Source organism: Mercenaria mercenaria, chromosome 7 (genome assembly GCF_021730395.1).
Source record: "Mercenaria mercenaria strain notata chromosome 7, MADL_Memer_1, whole genome shotgun sequence".
Taxonomy (NCBI): Eukaryota; Metazoa; Mollusca; class Bivalvia; order Venerida; family Veneridae; genus Mercenaria; species Mercenaria mercenaria.
In genome coordinates this window covers 2,783,440-2,795,579 of record NC_069367.1, presented here as the reverse complement: position 1 = coordinate 2,795,579, position 12,140 = coordinate 2,783,440, and the positions used below count along the sequence as shown (strand labels likewise).

The 12,140-nt window shown below is 36.2% G+C and overlaps 2 protein-coding genes across 2 annotated transcripts; both read left to right on the top strand.

Annotated features, from left to right (window-relative positions):
- The first annotated feature begins 940 nt into the window (after positions 1–940).
- LOC128558760 (uncharacterized) lies at positions 941–2,219 on the top strand. The gene is made up of 3 exons (XM_053548965.1): positions 941–1,157; positions 1,761–1,852; positions 2,077–2,219. Exons 1-3 carry the CDS (start codon positions 1,031–1,033, stop codon positions 2,173–2,175), a joined length of 318 nt encoding a protein of 105 aa, XP_053404940.1. The 5' UTR covers positions 941–1,030; the 3' UTR covers positions 2,176–2,219.
- A 1,132-nt stretch (positions 2,220–3,351) lies between these two features.
- LOC123555693 (uncharacterized) lies at positions 3,352–5,706 on the top strand. Its single transcript, XM_053548964.1, has 4 exons — positions 3,352–3,453; positions 3,820–4,021; positions 4,336–4,432; positions 4,761–5,706. Exons 1-4 carry the CDS (start codon positions 3,354–3,356, stop codon positions 5,643–5,645), a joined length of 1,284 nt encoding a protein of 427 aa, XP_053404939.1. The 5' UTR covers positions 3,352–3,353; the 3' UTR covers positions 5,646–5,706.
- The last annotated feature ends 6,434 nt before the right edge of the window (positions 5,707–12,140 follow it).

Here is a 12,140-nt window from a genome sequence, read left to right as displayed (position 1 = left end):
AAGATAAAAAAAAATGTAATCCATGACATCTATATCTGATTTTATTGTGCAAATTTCTTATAAAACCCTTCTATATCATCGCTGTTTTGTGCCATTTTATTATTTTGTTTAAATGTGGCCCGAATGTTGCTATGTGATATGTTACCCTAATCCCAATCTTCAATCCATCACTGAGTATATCAGTGATACTTTTAAATTGATACATAGAGGGTAATGCGTCTGCCCGTCCGTTCGTTCAATTTTTGTGTCGAACATTGGGAAAATACTATATGCTTGCCTCAGTGAAATGGATTCTTGTCAGCATAAGCCTTGCCCAGCCTCCTCAGCCGAGTCTGACATTGGCCTTTCAGATAGAGATTTTATGTTCGCTCGCGAGAATTATTCTCACTGAGGCAATCATAAAGCATTTTCCAAATGTACGGCAAAGTTATAATCAGGACAAAAATAAGGAGGACAGACGAATAGATGCACGCACGCGCACATGGACGGACAGATTGACGCATGCACACACGCTTATTGCGCTATATCTGTATGTCATGAAAAAGCTTGATATTTAAAAGGCTCATATCGTGTCAAGGATAGACTCACTGATGGATTGAAGTTGTGGTGTGCTGGTCAGGGGTGGGGGTAAGTGAGAATTACCCCCTTCCATCACAAATTTAATTTATACAATTATTTCATTCTGGAAAGAGAAAAAACGACGTTTGACGGGGCGACGTTCGGCGGGACGACGTTTCACGGGGCGATATTCGACAGAACGATGTTTTGCGGGCACTATAATTATATTCAGTGGAGCGACGTTCGAAAATTTGTCGTTGTGTCGCTGCGACAGAGAGAAATAACGAAAAGCACAAATCAGCCATCAAGCAAGTTCTAGCTGCTTAGAAGTTATGTAAATGTTTAAACTAAAATTAAAAAGGATATAAACATTGTCTGTTTATATAGGAACTGATGGACCTCTAACATAGATGTAATAGAGATCAATTTGGAATATAAAACATTTCGGACAACAAAGCTGGTTGACATTGCTATGTTTACGGATAGTTCGGCCCCAGGAAAGAAGTTTCCTATTTATGTTGACAACACGATGACTCGACTTATCGTCGAAGTGGAAACTGACAGATCAAGTCCAGTTATGATTGTTACTAAACCGTCAGGTATATACATTTATATTACTGTTCATATATATCAGTATAACATACTGCAGTCACAATTACACTACACATAATCAATCTGACAGTGTCCAATATTAAAATGTTGATAGAAATGCTGCTCAAAAAAGTGTTATGCTATGATATAAAGAAACCTTATTATGAAATTATAAAATATTAAATCTAAAAGCAGTTTCAAACCAAAGAATATGGCGAATTAGAAAATTGTAGACAGGAATTTTATTTAAAAATTATCCCAGTCCCTTCCCCTCTCCCCAAACACACACACACACACACACACACACACACACACACACACACCAGAATATAAAATGGCCGGACCCTTACTCCTATAGTTTACGTTAAGACATAAATATAGTGTATGAGTGCGTATCTCTGCTTTTCGTTCTTTCGCGGAATAATATTGCGCTCCTAAAGTCGCGCAGTATTTCCACTGCAGAACCCGGGCATATTTCATGATACAAATCTAATGCTGAAGTTTCACTCCAGCTTATTTCCTTAAATGCCGACATAGCTCATTTGGAATGACAGATAACTTTTTACAAATCTGGTAATATTTTAGAGTAAAACTGACAACACTTGTTACAGGTTTGCCGGGTTATCGTCCCAACCTGAATAGCACAGCGAATATAGGAACCGTTAGTACCGTTAGGGCAACTATGGACGTCGCTATTACTATGGTAAGTTAATGAAAAAAGAAGAGCTTTGTTTTTGTTGTTGTTTTAATATATTTCTACTTTCATTGTATATTGTATTTCAATTTGTGTGCCAGAATCATTATATATATAATGCAATACGTATTTTGCAATATAATTTGTTCAATGTTATAATTCACAAAGAACTGAAGATGTGTTTCCGCTGACGCATATTATATACTGCATTTCTTTAACTTACCATCTAACAGGCTGATTATGGTATATGGATGCTAAATAAATTAGACGCAAATACTTGGAATGTGAAATTCAAGGCGAGAGTGCTCTGGATTTTAGCTACCAGTTTTTAGAAGGATCTTTTATACAAGTACCAATTACAGGAGATCCTATACAAGGTATTCTATCGTTAGAACAATGAGATATAACTTAAACAATGTTGGTTGAAATATCACAGTTGTCAGCAGTTAGATTTTAATTATGCTTGATTGTAGACAAATTCGATGCAGAGAAGAACTACGCGGTAATTGTTATTAGGATTGATGTTTACATCCCTTTATAAATACATTTTAGGGGCCCGCGGCCAAGTAGGTAAGATCCCTAAAGCCGTCAACGATGTTGGTTCCAAACCTCGCAACTCACTTGATAGCGCGTTTGACAGATGTAAGGAAATAAATAAAACACATAATAGCTATTCTATGCATTTTGATATTTTATTAACGCATGCAACTTGTAAAACAAACGTTTTACTACATTACAATTTTAGGGAAAACCTACAAGACTTTGTTTACAGTACCAGAATATGGCACAATACAGAAAGTGGATATGGTACTAGTGCTTGTTACTGAGAAGTATACTCCAGCAAACATGATGTTCCCCTACAAAGCACGGGGAATGTATGAAGTAGCATCATTACAAATGCTGGACGAGGTAGAACATTTTATATCTAATTGTTCGTGCGATTGTTGTGATATAAAGCTGTTCTTACGACTTTTAATCGTAGCCTAACAAATGAAAGAGCATAGCACATATGACAACAAAATCCCACAGCCTGTGGTGGGATTTGAACATGGGCCGCTCGGGTGCAAGTTTAAGGCTCTAACCACTTAGCCAAGGCTAGGTGTAAGCGACCGTAACACTTTCCCTCTTCAAATAAGTCATCATTTATAATGCCATGTAAGCCTTTTTCTCGGCATGAAATTAAGTTTGTTTCCCGGTCGAGCCCCCATCTAACGACTTTAAGCCGTAACAGATCAATAGCATTTTATGACGACAAATCCCTAACTAGCTATGATGGAATTCGAACCCGGGTCGCTCGGGTGCTAGTATAATGATTTAACCACTGTGCTAAAGAGTTGACTCTCCGGCGCAATTGTCAGAGAATTGGCTGTACACGAACAGGCAAGCGTAAGCAACCGTTACACTAGACTTAGATATAAAGTATACTACTTTAGTTTATATGACAACATACTACAAGCTGCAGTACAAATTGATTTGTTTAAAATAGGTCTGTTTTGTTTTGTAGGAATTCATGCTCGGAATACAAGGCAAGGACAAATATGGCACTTTTTTCCGGCGCATTACTGTAATCAAGCCAATAGCTCTCATTATTTCGGTACCGTCATATACAGGTATACACTTTCATAGGGAATACATGAACACAGTTATCTCAGAGTTCATAGACGCAAACTAGCTTAAGATAAGTTAAAGTAGGATAAGATAATTATTTACTACAGTAACATCACAATTCACAACGACAATCTTAAATCAAAATATATATAAAAAGACCCGGCCCGGTGGACATATAAGTTACCTAGTATAAGTAAAAAAATAGAACATGATTTCACATCATAATTTTAACAATGTTATTTCTTCTTGATGGCTGAATGTATCTGATGATATCATTTTACAACGCTATGAAAACCATCCATCAATGTATTCAGTGATATATTTTATTTGTTTGAGAAATAAAATTCAAAAAGTCATGGCTTTTGCAGGTGTAAAATTGTATGAGAATACGAAGATGGATATACCATTTTCTGTACTAAATAAGTTGTCGACAGATCAAGATATTGATGTTAGAATTCGGGACACCCAGGGCTTTGCTGAAGCACCGACAATCATTTCTTTTACGCTTAAACCTGGTAAAAACTTCACTGGGAAGTTCGTGATCAGAGGTGGAATATCAGGAATAACAACGTGTGTAGACAATAAATGTCCTTTAACTTATGAATCCACATGGTCGCCTTAAATTCTTACCATTAAATAATTGTACTTGTCGTGGTGGTCTGTCAGAACTGCAAAGCTTTTAACTGATCACAAATGAAAGATTTTTCTTCGCAGTTTTCAAAGCAATTATTACGTACTTAATTTGTAAAAGTAATGAAAATGCAATAGATTTGTTTGGAAATTTTATGGTTTTCAGCATCAGTTTAGAATACATTTATTAACAAAGCTTCCGATCATTATAGTCTGCCAGTCTGCGAATAAGTTGATTCATTGCTTATTTTTAGAACAGTTACAATCACAGCTAAACCATATCTCGGACATGGACAAGTTCTACATGGACCATCCGAAGTGAGGCAATTCACAGTGGAAAGACATATCACCGTAGGTTCATACACTTTTAATCAATGTCAAATTATCAACATATTTCAGCTGTAGTCTTTGCAGTTAATTTACATTTCTAGGAATTATATTTTGCTTGAACGTACTATAGACATTTGTGCTGGGGACTGCAAGAATGTTTGTTAATTTCAAATAATTATAACACTGTGCCCTCGGGTTCTATCGTGATATGATTATGAAAAAAATCATATTAGTCAATAAATATCCAAATTTTATTTCTGAAATCCTTTACAACTTTTACGTATGTGTATCTTTCAACATTTAACAATAAATTGATGTATGTACAATGATGAATAATTGTTTGTTTCAGAATATCTCTACATCAACAACTACAATTACACCGGCAGCAATTGATTTTAAATCAGCTTCTTTAACAACTGCTGGAGTAATACCGTCCAGTTCATTGTTATCGACTGGTGTAAAATCAACACCTCCCTCAATTGTTGGAATAACAACATCCAGTGTAACATCATCGACCAGCGTCAAATCAATATCTTCATCAACGGTTGCAGGTACCACTCCTAGCACAGCACCATTGACTAGTTTTAAATCAAACTATCCTGTAACTATTGCGGGGACAACGTCTAGAACTAAATCCCTGTCTAGTGCCAAAGCAATACCTTCAACAGCTACTGCAGTAACCACCACTACCGCTTCACCTTCAACAGATGCTGCTGCAGTAACCACCACTACCGCTTCACCTTCAACGGCTGCTGCAGTAACCACCACTACCGCTTCACCTTCAACAGCTGCTGCAGTAACCACCACTACCGCTTCACCTTCAACAGCTGCTGCAGTAACCACCACTACCGCTTCACCTTCAACAGCTGCTGCAGTAACCACCACTACCGCTTCACCTTCAACAGCTGCTGCAGTAACCACCACTACCGCTTCACCTTCAACAGCTGCTGCAGTAACCACCACTACCGCTTCTACCATTTCATCTTCAGTTCAATCCGTTTCATCAAGTTCCACGAGGAAACATCCACCAACTTTATCTTCAGCCGTTACTTCATACCCAAACAGCGAAACGACATCTGTAATACCAAGCACAGGCAAGGACAACAAAGGCGACTTCTTGGCTATAATTTCTGCTATAGTATTCAAAAATAATATGAAAATAGGACAAAGTGGTGCTGGGTTCAGGAAGAAATATATCACATTTTCTGAACATATTGATGTTGCTTGGCCTTGAAACAATTTTGTATTATACGAATGATGAACATTTTTTTTAATTATCACTGTTTTTTTCTAAACGATGTGAATCAAACACAAGCAAATCATACTTAACCGATGTGGTCATAGCATGTATGCATTATGCGCTCGGATAACAAGTATCATTTCAGTGATAATAACATTTCTACACAAATAAAGTTAGATTAATGACGCAGTTTGTATCATTACCAGTCATGACAATAAAAACATGTTTGCATATAAGTTTGCATTCTATGGCTCTTCTGATAGATCTTTTTAAATTTAATGTATCTTACCCGATAATACAATCACTTGAACGTATCCTGGATGAAATGTCAAGTGTGATTTAATCAAAATATATACAATTACGTTAATAAAACAAAGGTAATGAAAGGTAAGGTGAAGAATTCGTTTTAACTACTTAAGAAGGAATAATCTTGCTTCCAGATAAAAAGTTGAGAGCTGATCAGAATGTTCTATCACAATGAAACAATTATAATCTTTCGGTATGAACTTGGATATCTCAAAATAAAAACAAACTTGAACAATTTAAGAGACAAAAGATGTAGTAGAAGCTAACATATTGTCATTATTATATTGTCATTATTACAGATTTTCATACGCCACAAGATGTTCTGTACCATACGGTGCATTGGCTAGACTGATAGATCTAACCTACATCTTTTGGGTGTTACTTACAAGTCAACAAATAAAACAACTTTTATGTGCTGTCAAGAACGTTACATAAACATTTCATACGTGATTGTGTTTCTGGAAACGAATCATGTACAGCAACGAAACAAGGAAAGTAATCAAAGCTTATAAATTTAAATTCAGTTAAAAGATGGTTTATTGATTTAGTGGGTTTTTGTTTGTTGGGCTTAACGTCACACTGACACAATTATAAGTCAAAATGCGACTTTCCAGCTTTTGATGGTGAATTATTCCATCACGAGCGGACACCTGGGTAGAACTACAAAACTTCCGTAAACCAGCTGGATGGCTCTCTCACATGAAGAATTCAACGCCTGAGCGAGGTTCATACGCATATCTGTGAGGAGCAAATGGTTAGAATACGAATATTTTAACGACTCGGTCACGGAGGCTTTTTTAGACTGGCATCAGTCGTTAGAGTCATAAAATGTAAAGCACTGGCCATAAAACCAATCCTCTCTGATACCACTTTATGAAACATTTCTCTTGCCTCTGTCTCTAACGTGTTGAGATGAGCCTAGACAGAAAATGTTTTTCTGAGAAAATATCAGTGTCAGTATGAAGAAACTAATATTATTACAGATTATTTGATCTCAACAGACTTTGTAAGCCTAAGGCTTTTTCTAATTAAGTGTTAGAACGGAATGCATACCGGTTATTTATATGGTGTTTTCATACTGACACAAGTCATGTCACATAATGCAGCATTATTCCTTATTGATAAGCAAATAGCGGAAATTGAAACAAAGAAAAAAAATCTGTCACGGAATCAATGACCTCCTATCGAGCTTTAAGTGTATTTAATGAACGCGGAGTTTTATATTAACGTCTTTTGAACGATTTCCTGTTTCATTTAAGTTACGCTATGGCTAAACCTAAATGAATAAAGGTCAGAGACCACCAATTCAAAAAAGTACAGGGAACTTACTGGGAATGAGGTAAGTGTATACCTGGGAATAAGGTAACGTCTGTGCGTTCTGATTGGTCAGTCATGTAAACAAACCCAGGAAGTGATTATTTTTTCAAAATTGATATTTTTTCACTGCATTTACAGTATTTTATTATACATTTTGACAAAATTTGCTACATTTTATGTGTATTGAAAAAAAGTTTTATCAAACAAATTTCTCCCGCCATGCCAACGATGTAAACAGGGGGTCATCTCATTCACACGAAAATTACTTAAATAAAGTATCACTATTCATATGTTTTTCGTCCGATATTTTGGTAGAACTAAGATAGTTCTTGAAAAATATGTAGTTAGATATACATGTTTCGATGTATGGAAGGCCGTACACGCCATAATGTTATAATGTAAGTCTATGGGAAAACAATTGGTGGTCTCTACCCTAAAGGATATTTGTTTGTCAAAATATATCGTCATCGGTATGTTCAGTATTTTCGTGAGTTTAGGATACTAGTAGCTGAATGGTACCATCTTGTCTGGTCGCTGGTTTCCCGTCCCGTCCAATAAATTTGCATTCAACGCATTGTATTTGGAAATCATTTAATGCAAAACTTCATTCCATCCAATTAAACATGGAACGATGCATTGAAAAACTTGTTGCGATGCACTGTACTATGAAATCATCCAGCAAAACATGATATCATCCAGCTCAATTAGCTGTGCAGATTACTGAAACAATACTGCATTTGGTGATGCAAGCATGAAATTTGGCATGAGTACTCGTCTAAGCCTTCTTTTTTTAAAAGATACAAAATGGTGGCCATTTTTCAAGATGGCCGACTCGGGATATTGATTTTTAACTTGAACAGACCTATACCGAGTTCTTTTAGTCAATTTTGAGGAATAAATATCTCTTTTGAGTGTGCAAAACCTATTTTGATACATAAAAGACTGGCATCACTTGTACCATTATGTATAGGAATACATCTCAAATTTGTTCCTTGTCGGAAGACTATATACAGCTGTTCAAGGCCAAGATCTTTCAATTCAGAAAATACATGAACAGAGTTGCCAAACAGCCTTTTTACTTTTCCCCCAGAAACCTGTCACTACATCACAACCAATAAACGCATGGAAGAAGGCAAAACCTTTTGTTTTCTCATGGCCGATTGATTGAATGACATTATGTATGGCAATCCATCTCAAATTTGTTCCTTGTCGGAAGGCTACATACAGCTGTTAAAGGCCAAGATCTTTCAAATCAGAAATGTATGACAGGTCAAGTTCTATAGCAGATATTTATGGCGTCAGACTAGACATGCTTGCCTGAAAACAGATGTCATATGATGCTCTTCCCCAAACTCAAGCAGCCCTCGCCGATCACACAAAGCATGTTGCATACCAAGCTGTATGCATATGGGGACAGGCACTGTTTTGTCAAATGGAAGTCGTATATCCTGCTGAATGGGGATGGGAGAAACAAGGCGACCTTTGGCAGATGCACTTGACAACGATTCCACCAGTTGCAGATACCTTTAAAGAACTAACCAAATGTGCATGTAAGACAGAATGTTGTGGTAGGTGTAAATGCTATCGTTTTGGACTCCCATGTACAGATCTATGTAACTGCAAATGTGACAACTACAATTTTAAGACATGACTTCCAGAGGAAACAAGTACAGTAGATCTACATTCGTTTATCTATGACACAAAGCAGGTCTTTTGTTTATCAAAATCGATGTGTCTGCGTGTATTGCTACATACACTTTAATGTTAAATATGTCCGCCTTATATAAACTTTGACCACAAGTTCCAATCAAGCAGTGACGGCCATAAAGAACATAATTAACAATATTTCATGTAGAGACACGAAAACCTTATGTTGAAATTTCTGATTTAAAATGGGGATAATTTTGTTAAAATTCACGTAAGTGTTATGAAACTTAGCTTGGTTTAGTGCTTAATGACCACGAAGCCATTGTGATGTTTCAACCCAATAAACCTAGTAGTTTCTGAGAAAAAGACTTAATACGAAATGTATCTCCGATTCGTGATAATCTTGTTAAAATGTATCTCCGATTCATGGAACTTGGCCTAGTACAGCGCCTTATGACCACAAAGGCATGTGTTAAGTTTCAACCCAATAAACTAAGTTGTTTCTGATAAAAGACTTCAATATAAACTTAATGTTGACGCCACCACCGCCGTCGTCATCACCGTCGCCACCGGAAAAGCTACGCCTTAGTCCGCCGTCAGTTCCTTAAGCAGGCGAGACAAAAACTGTCCTTCAACACACTATTTGAATATAACATAAAAATTCATTTAACTAGGAACGTCAGTTTTAACGGCAAATTTAGTACTTTTTACAAGAAATGGCGGCCATCTTGAAAAAAGACGCCATATTGGATTTTGAAACCAGTCTTTTGTGTATTAGAAATAGGTTTTGAACACTCAAAACAACTTAAGAGATATTTTTTCCTCAAAATTGACAAAAAGAACTCGGTATAGGTCTGTTTAAATAAAAAATCAACTTCCTGTGTCGGCCATCTTGAAAAATGGCCGCCATTTTGAACTTTTAAGTGGCTAACGGGCTTTTTGAAAAACGAGTACTCATGCCAAATTTCATGTTTGCATCACCAAATGCAGTATTTTCCCGAATAAATGACTTAATCTGCCCAGCTAAATGTGAAGCCTTTTAACACAATATGAGTACGTGCAGTGTAAAATAAAATAGTTTATTACAACTTGACGCCGTCTAATGCATATTGAAACCGCTTTGTGTAATAAAGGGCGGTGTATAAAAAAATTGATGACATGCAGTTCAATGTGACTATCATATAGATTCTGGATCAGTTTTACTTATGAATATCTTAAATTTTGTCCTTTTAAGCGACCTTGTGGTAAAACTTTAACATTTAATTTAAACTGTTCCTGCGATTTATCTGAATATTAAAAGGGACCTTATTTTCGTGAAACATCTTTCTTCTTTCTGAAACAGACTCAGTAATAGAAATAAAAATGACTTATAAACTGAAAGTCTTATTAATCGTTTACAATGCACGTACTCGTGTTTCGTTAAACGGCTTCATATTTGGCTGCATGGCATCAAATTTTAATACGCCGCTCCAAATCACACAACACGGTTTCAGTATGCAATAGACGGCGCCAAGCTTTAATGAATCGTTTCATTTTACACTGCACGAACTCATGTTGCGTTAAACGTCTTTACACAAAACGGTTTCACTGTGCATTAGACTGCGTCAAGTTGCAATAAATCATTTCATTTTACACTAATGTTTTGTAAAGAAAAAGAAATATTAGCCAACATCTGAAAGAAAAACATTTCAATGTTAGTTTTTTTCCGTTGTTTTAAAGCTTGTCGAAGGTTTCGCATTTCCAGACCACGTGATCTAGTTAAGCACCGAACAGCGAACATTTGGCGATTGGTCAATTGTATTACCTATATCAAATTATAATATTTATTTCGTTTCTTGTACTCTGGAGCTTACAATTTATGTTCGGGTGTGCATCACTTATGTTACGCTGCTTTTCAGACGTGACTGAGTTGAACGTAATTATCAGACTAAATGAAAAGAAAGTGATAATTACGTCACGAGTTGGACTTTTTCTTGATCTTGATCGGTTACAGTAAAACATATAAACATTTACTAACCGCGCACCACTAACCACTACGTTTGGGGATCCTCCGCAAGAAAGTTTGGAATCCTACAAGACGCAATGGGTGCAATTTAAAGTCATTTCAGACAAAAGAAATCTGCAATTCTGGTTGAAATGTAAACACCACTACACTAGATATTTAGTGTGTAGGTACGGTTAGGGTTCGGTAACTATATAATTTTTGAAATCCCACAAGACAGAATGGTGCATTTTCAATTCATTTCGGAAAAAAAAACCCTGAGCAAATCAGGCTGAAAGGTACACCGTTCCAGCCTGTATAATTGGAGTGCAGGTAGGGAAAAGTTTCGGGTGTTCTCCCTCGGAACTTTTGAAAATCTACATGTTAAAAGCCATTTTCAGACACACAATTGATACCAATGGATACCAAATCTGACTGTGACTTATGTGCAACAGTACACTGTCGCGCAACTAGTGAGAATTATACTTGTTTGGAGTTACTGTTCACTCTGCCACCATGCAACAAACACGACTCGCATGATAAACAAGGGAACATCTGGCTAGGTACCTTTACGGCCTGAGCCGATGATTAGTTTACGTACATGTACGTTCTATATTAGCCAAAGAAAATATCTATATATTACAATTCTAAGTACTACATGTATAGAAGATTCGAATAAATAATTAGAGCACAGATTATTTATTTCATCTGCTCAGATTTTTAAAGATCTATTTTTATTTTCATGTAAACGTAGGGAAAAGTAAAAGCAGACATTGATCATATACACATATATAAACTTTTGTCCAGTTTTTGTATAACACATTTCTCCTTGTTGTTTTTGCGACAAAAGAAAAAGCAAATAAAATCAAATCAAAATTATCTATTATTGGCAAGGTTTTAACAACGTAAAATTAGCTACATGTATGTATATAGCTTTTTGCTGACATAAAGAAATTGCAAATTCTATAGATACACAAAAACTTCAATTTAGGCTAATCACTACCAAATCAAGTGTAAGCCTCCTCTGGTCTATCACAAGTATTCCACATATAAATAACGTGCTAAACTTTCTTCCTTTCCTTGAGCCCTTTCTCAATAGCATCTTTTTATTTTCTTTTACTCTACAGATTAAAATCAGCGGATTATAGTATTTAGGGAGGCTGCAAATTGGGACTGGACTGGATATATATTGGTAAACTGTTCCATAGTCTGATAGTCCTGGGGAAAAAGGAATTTGC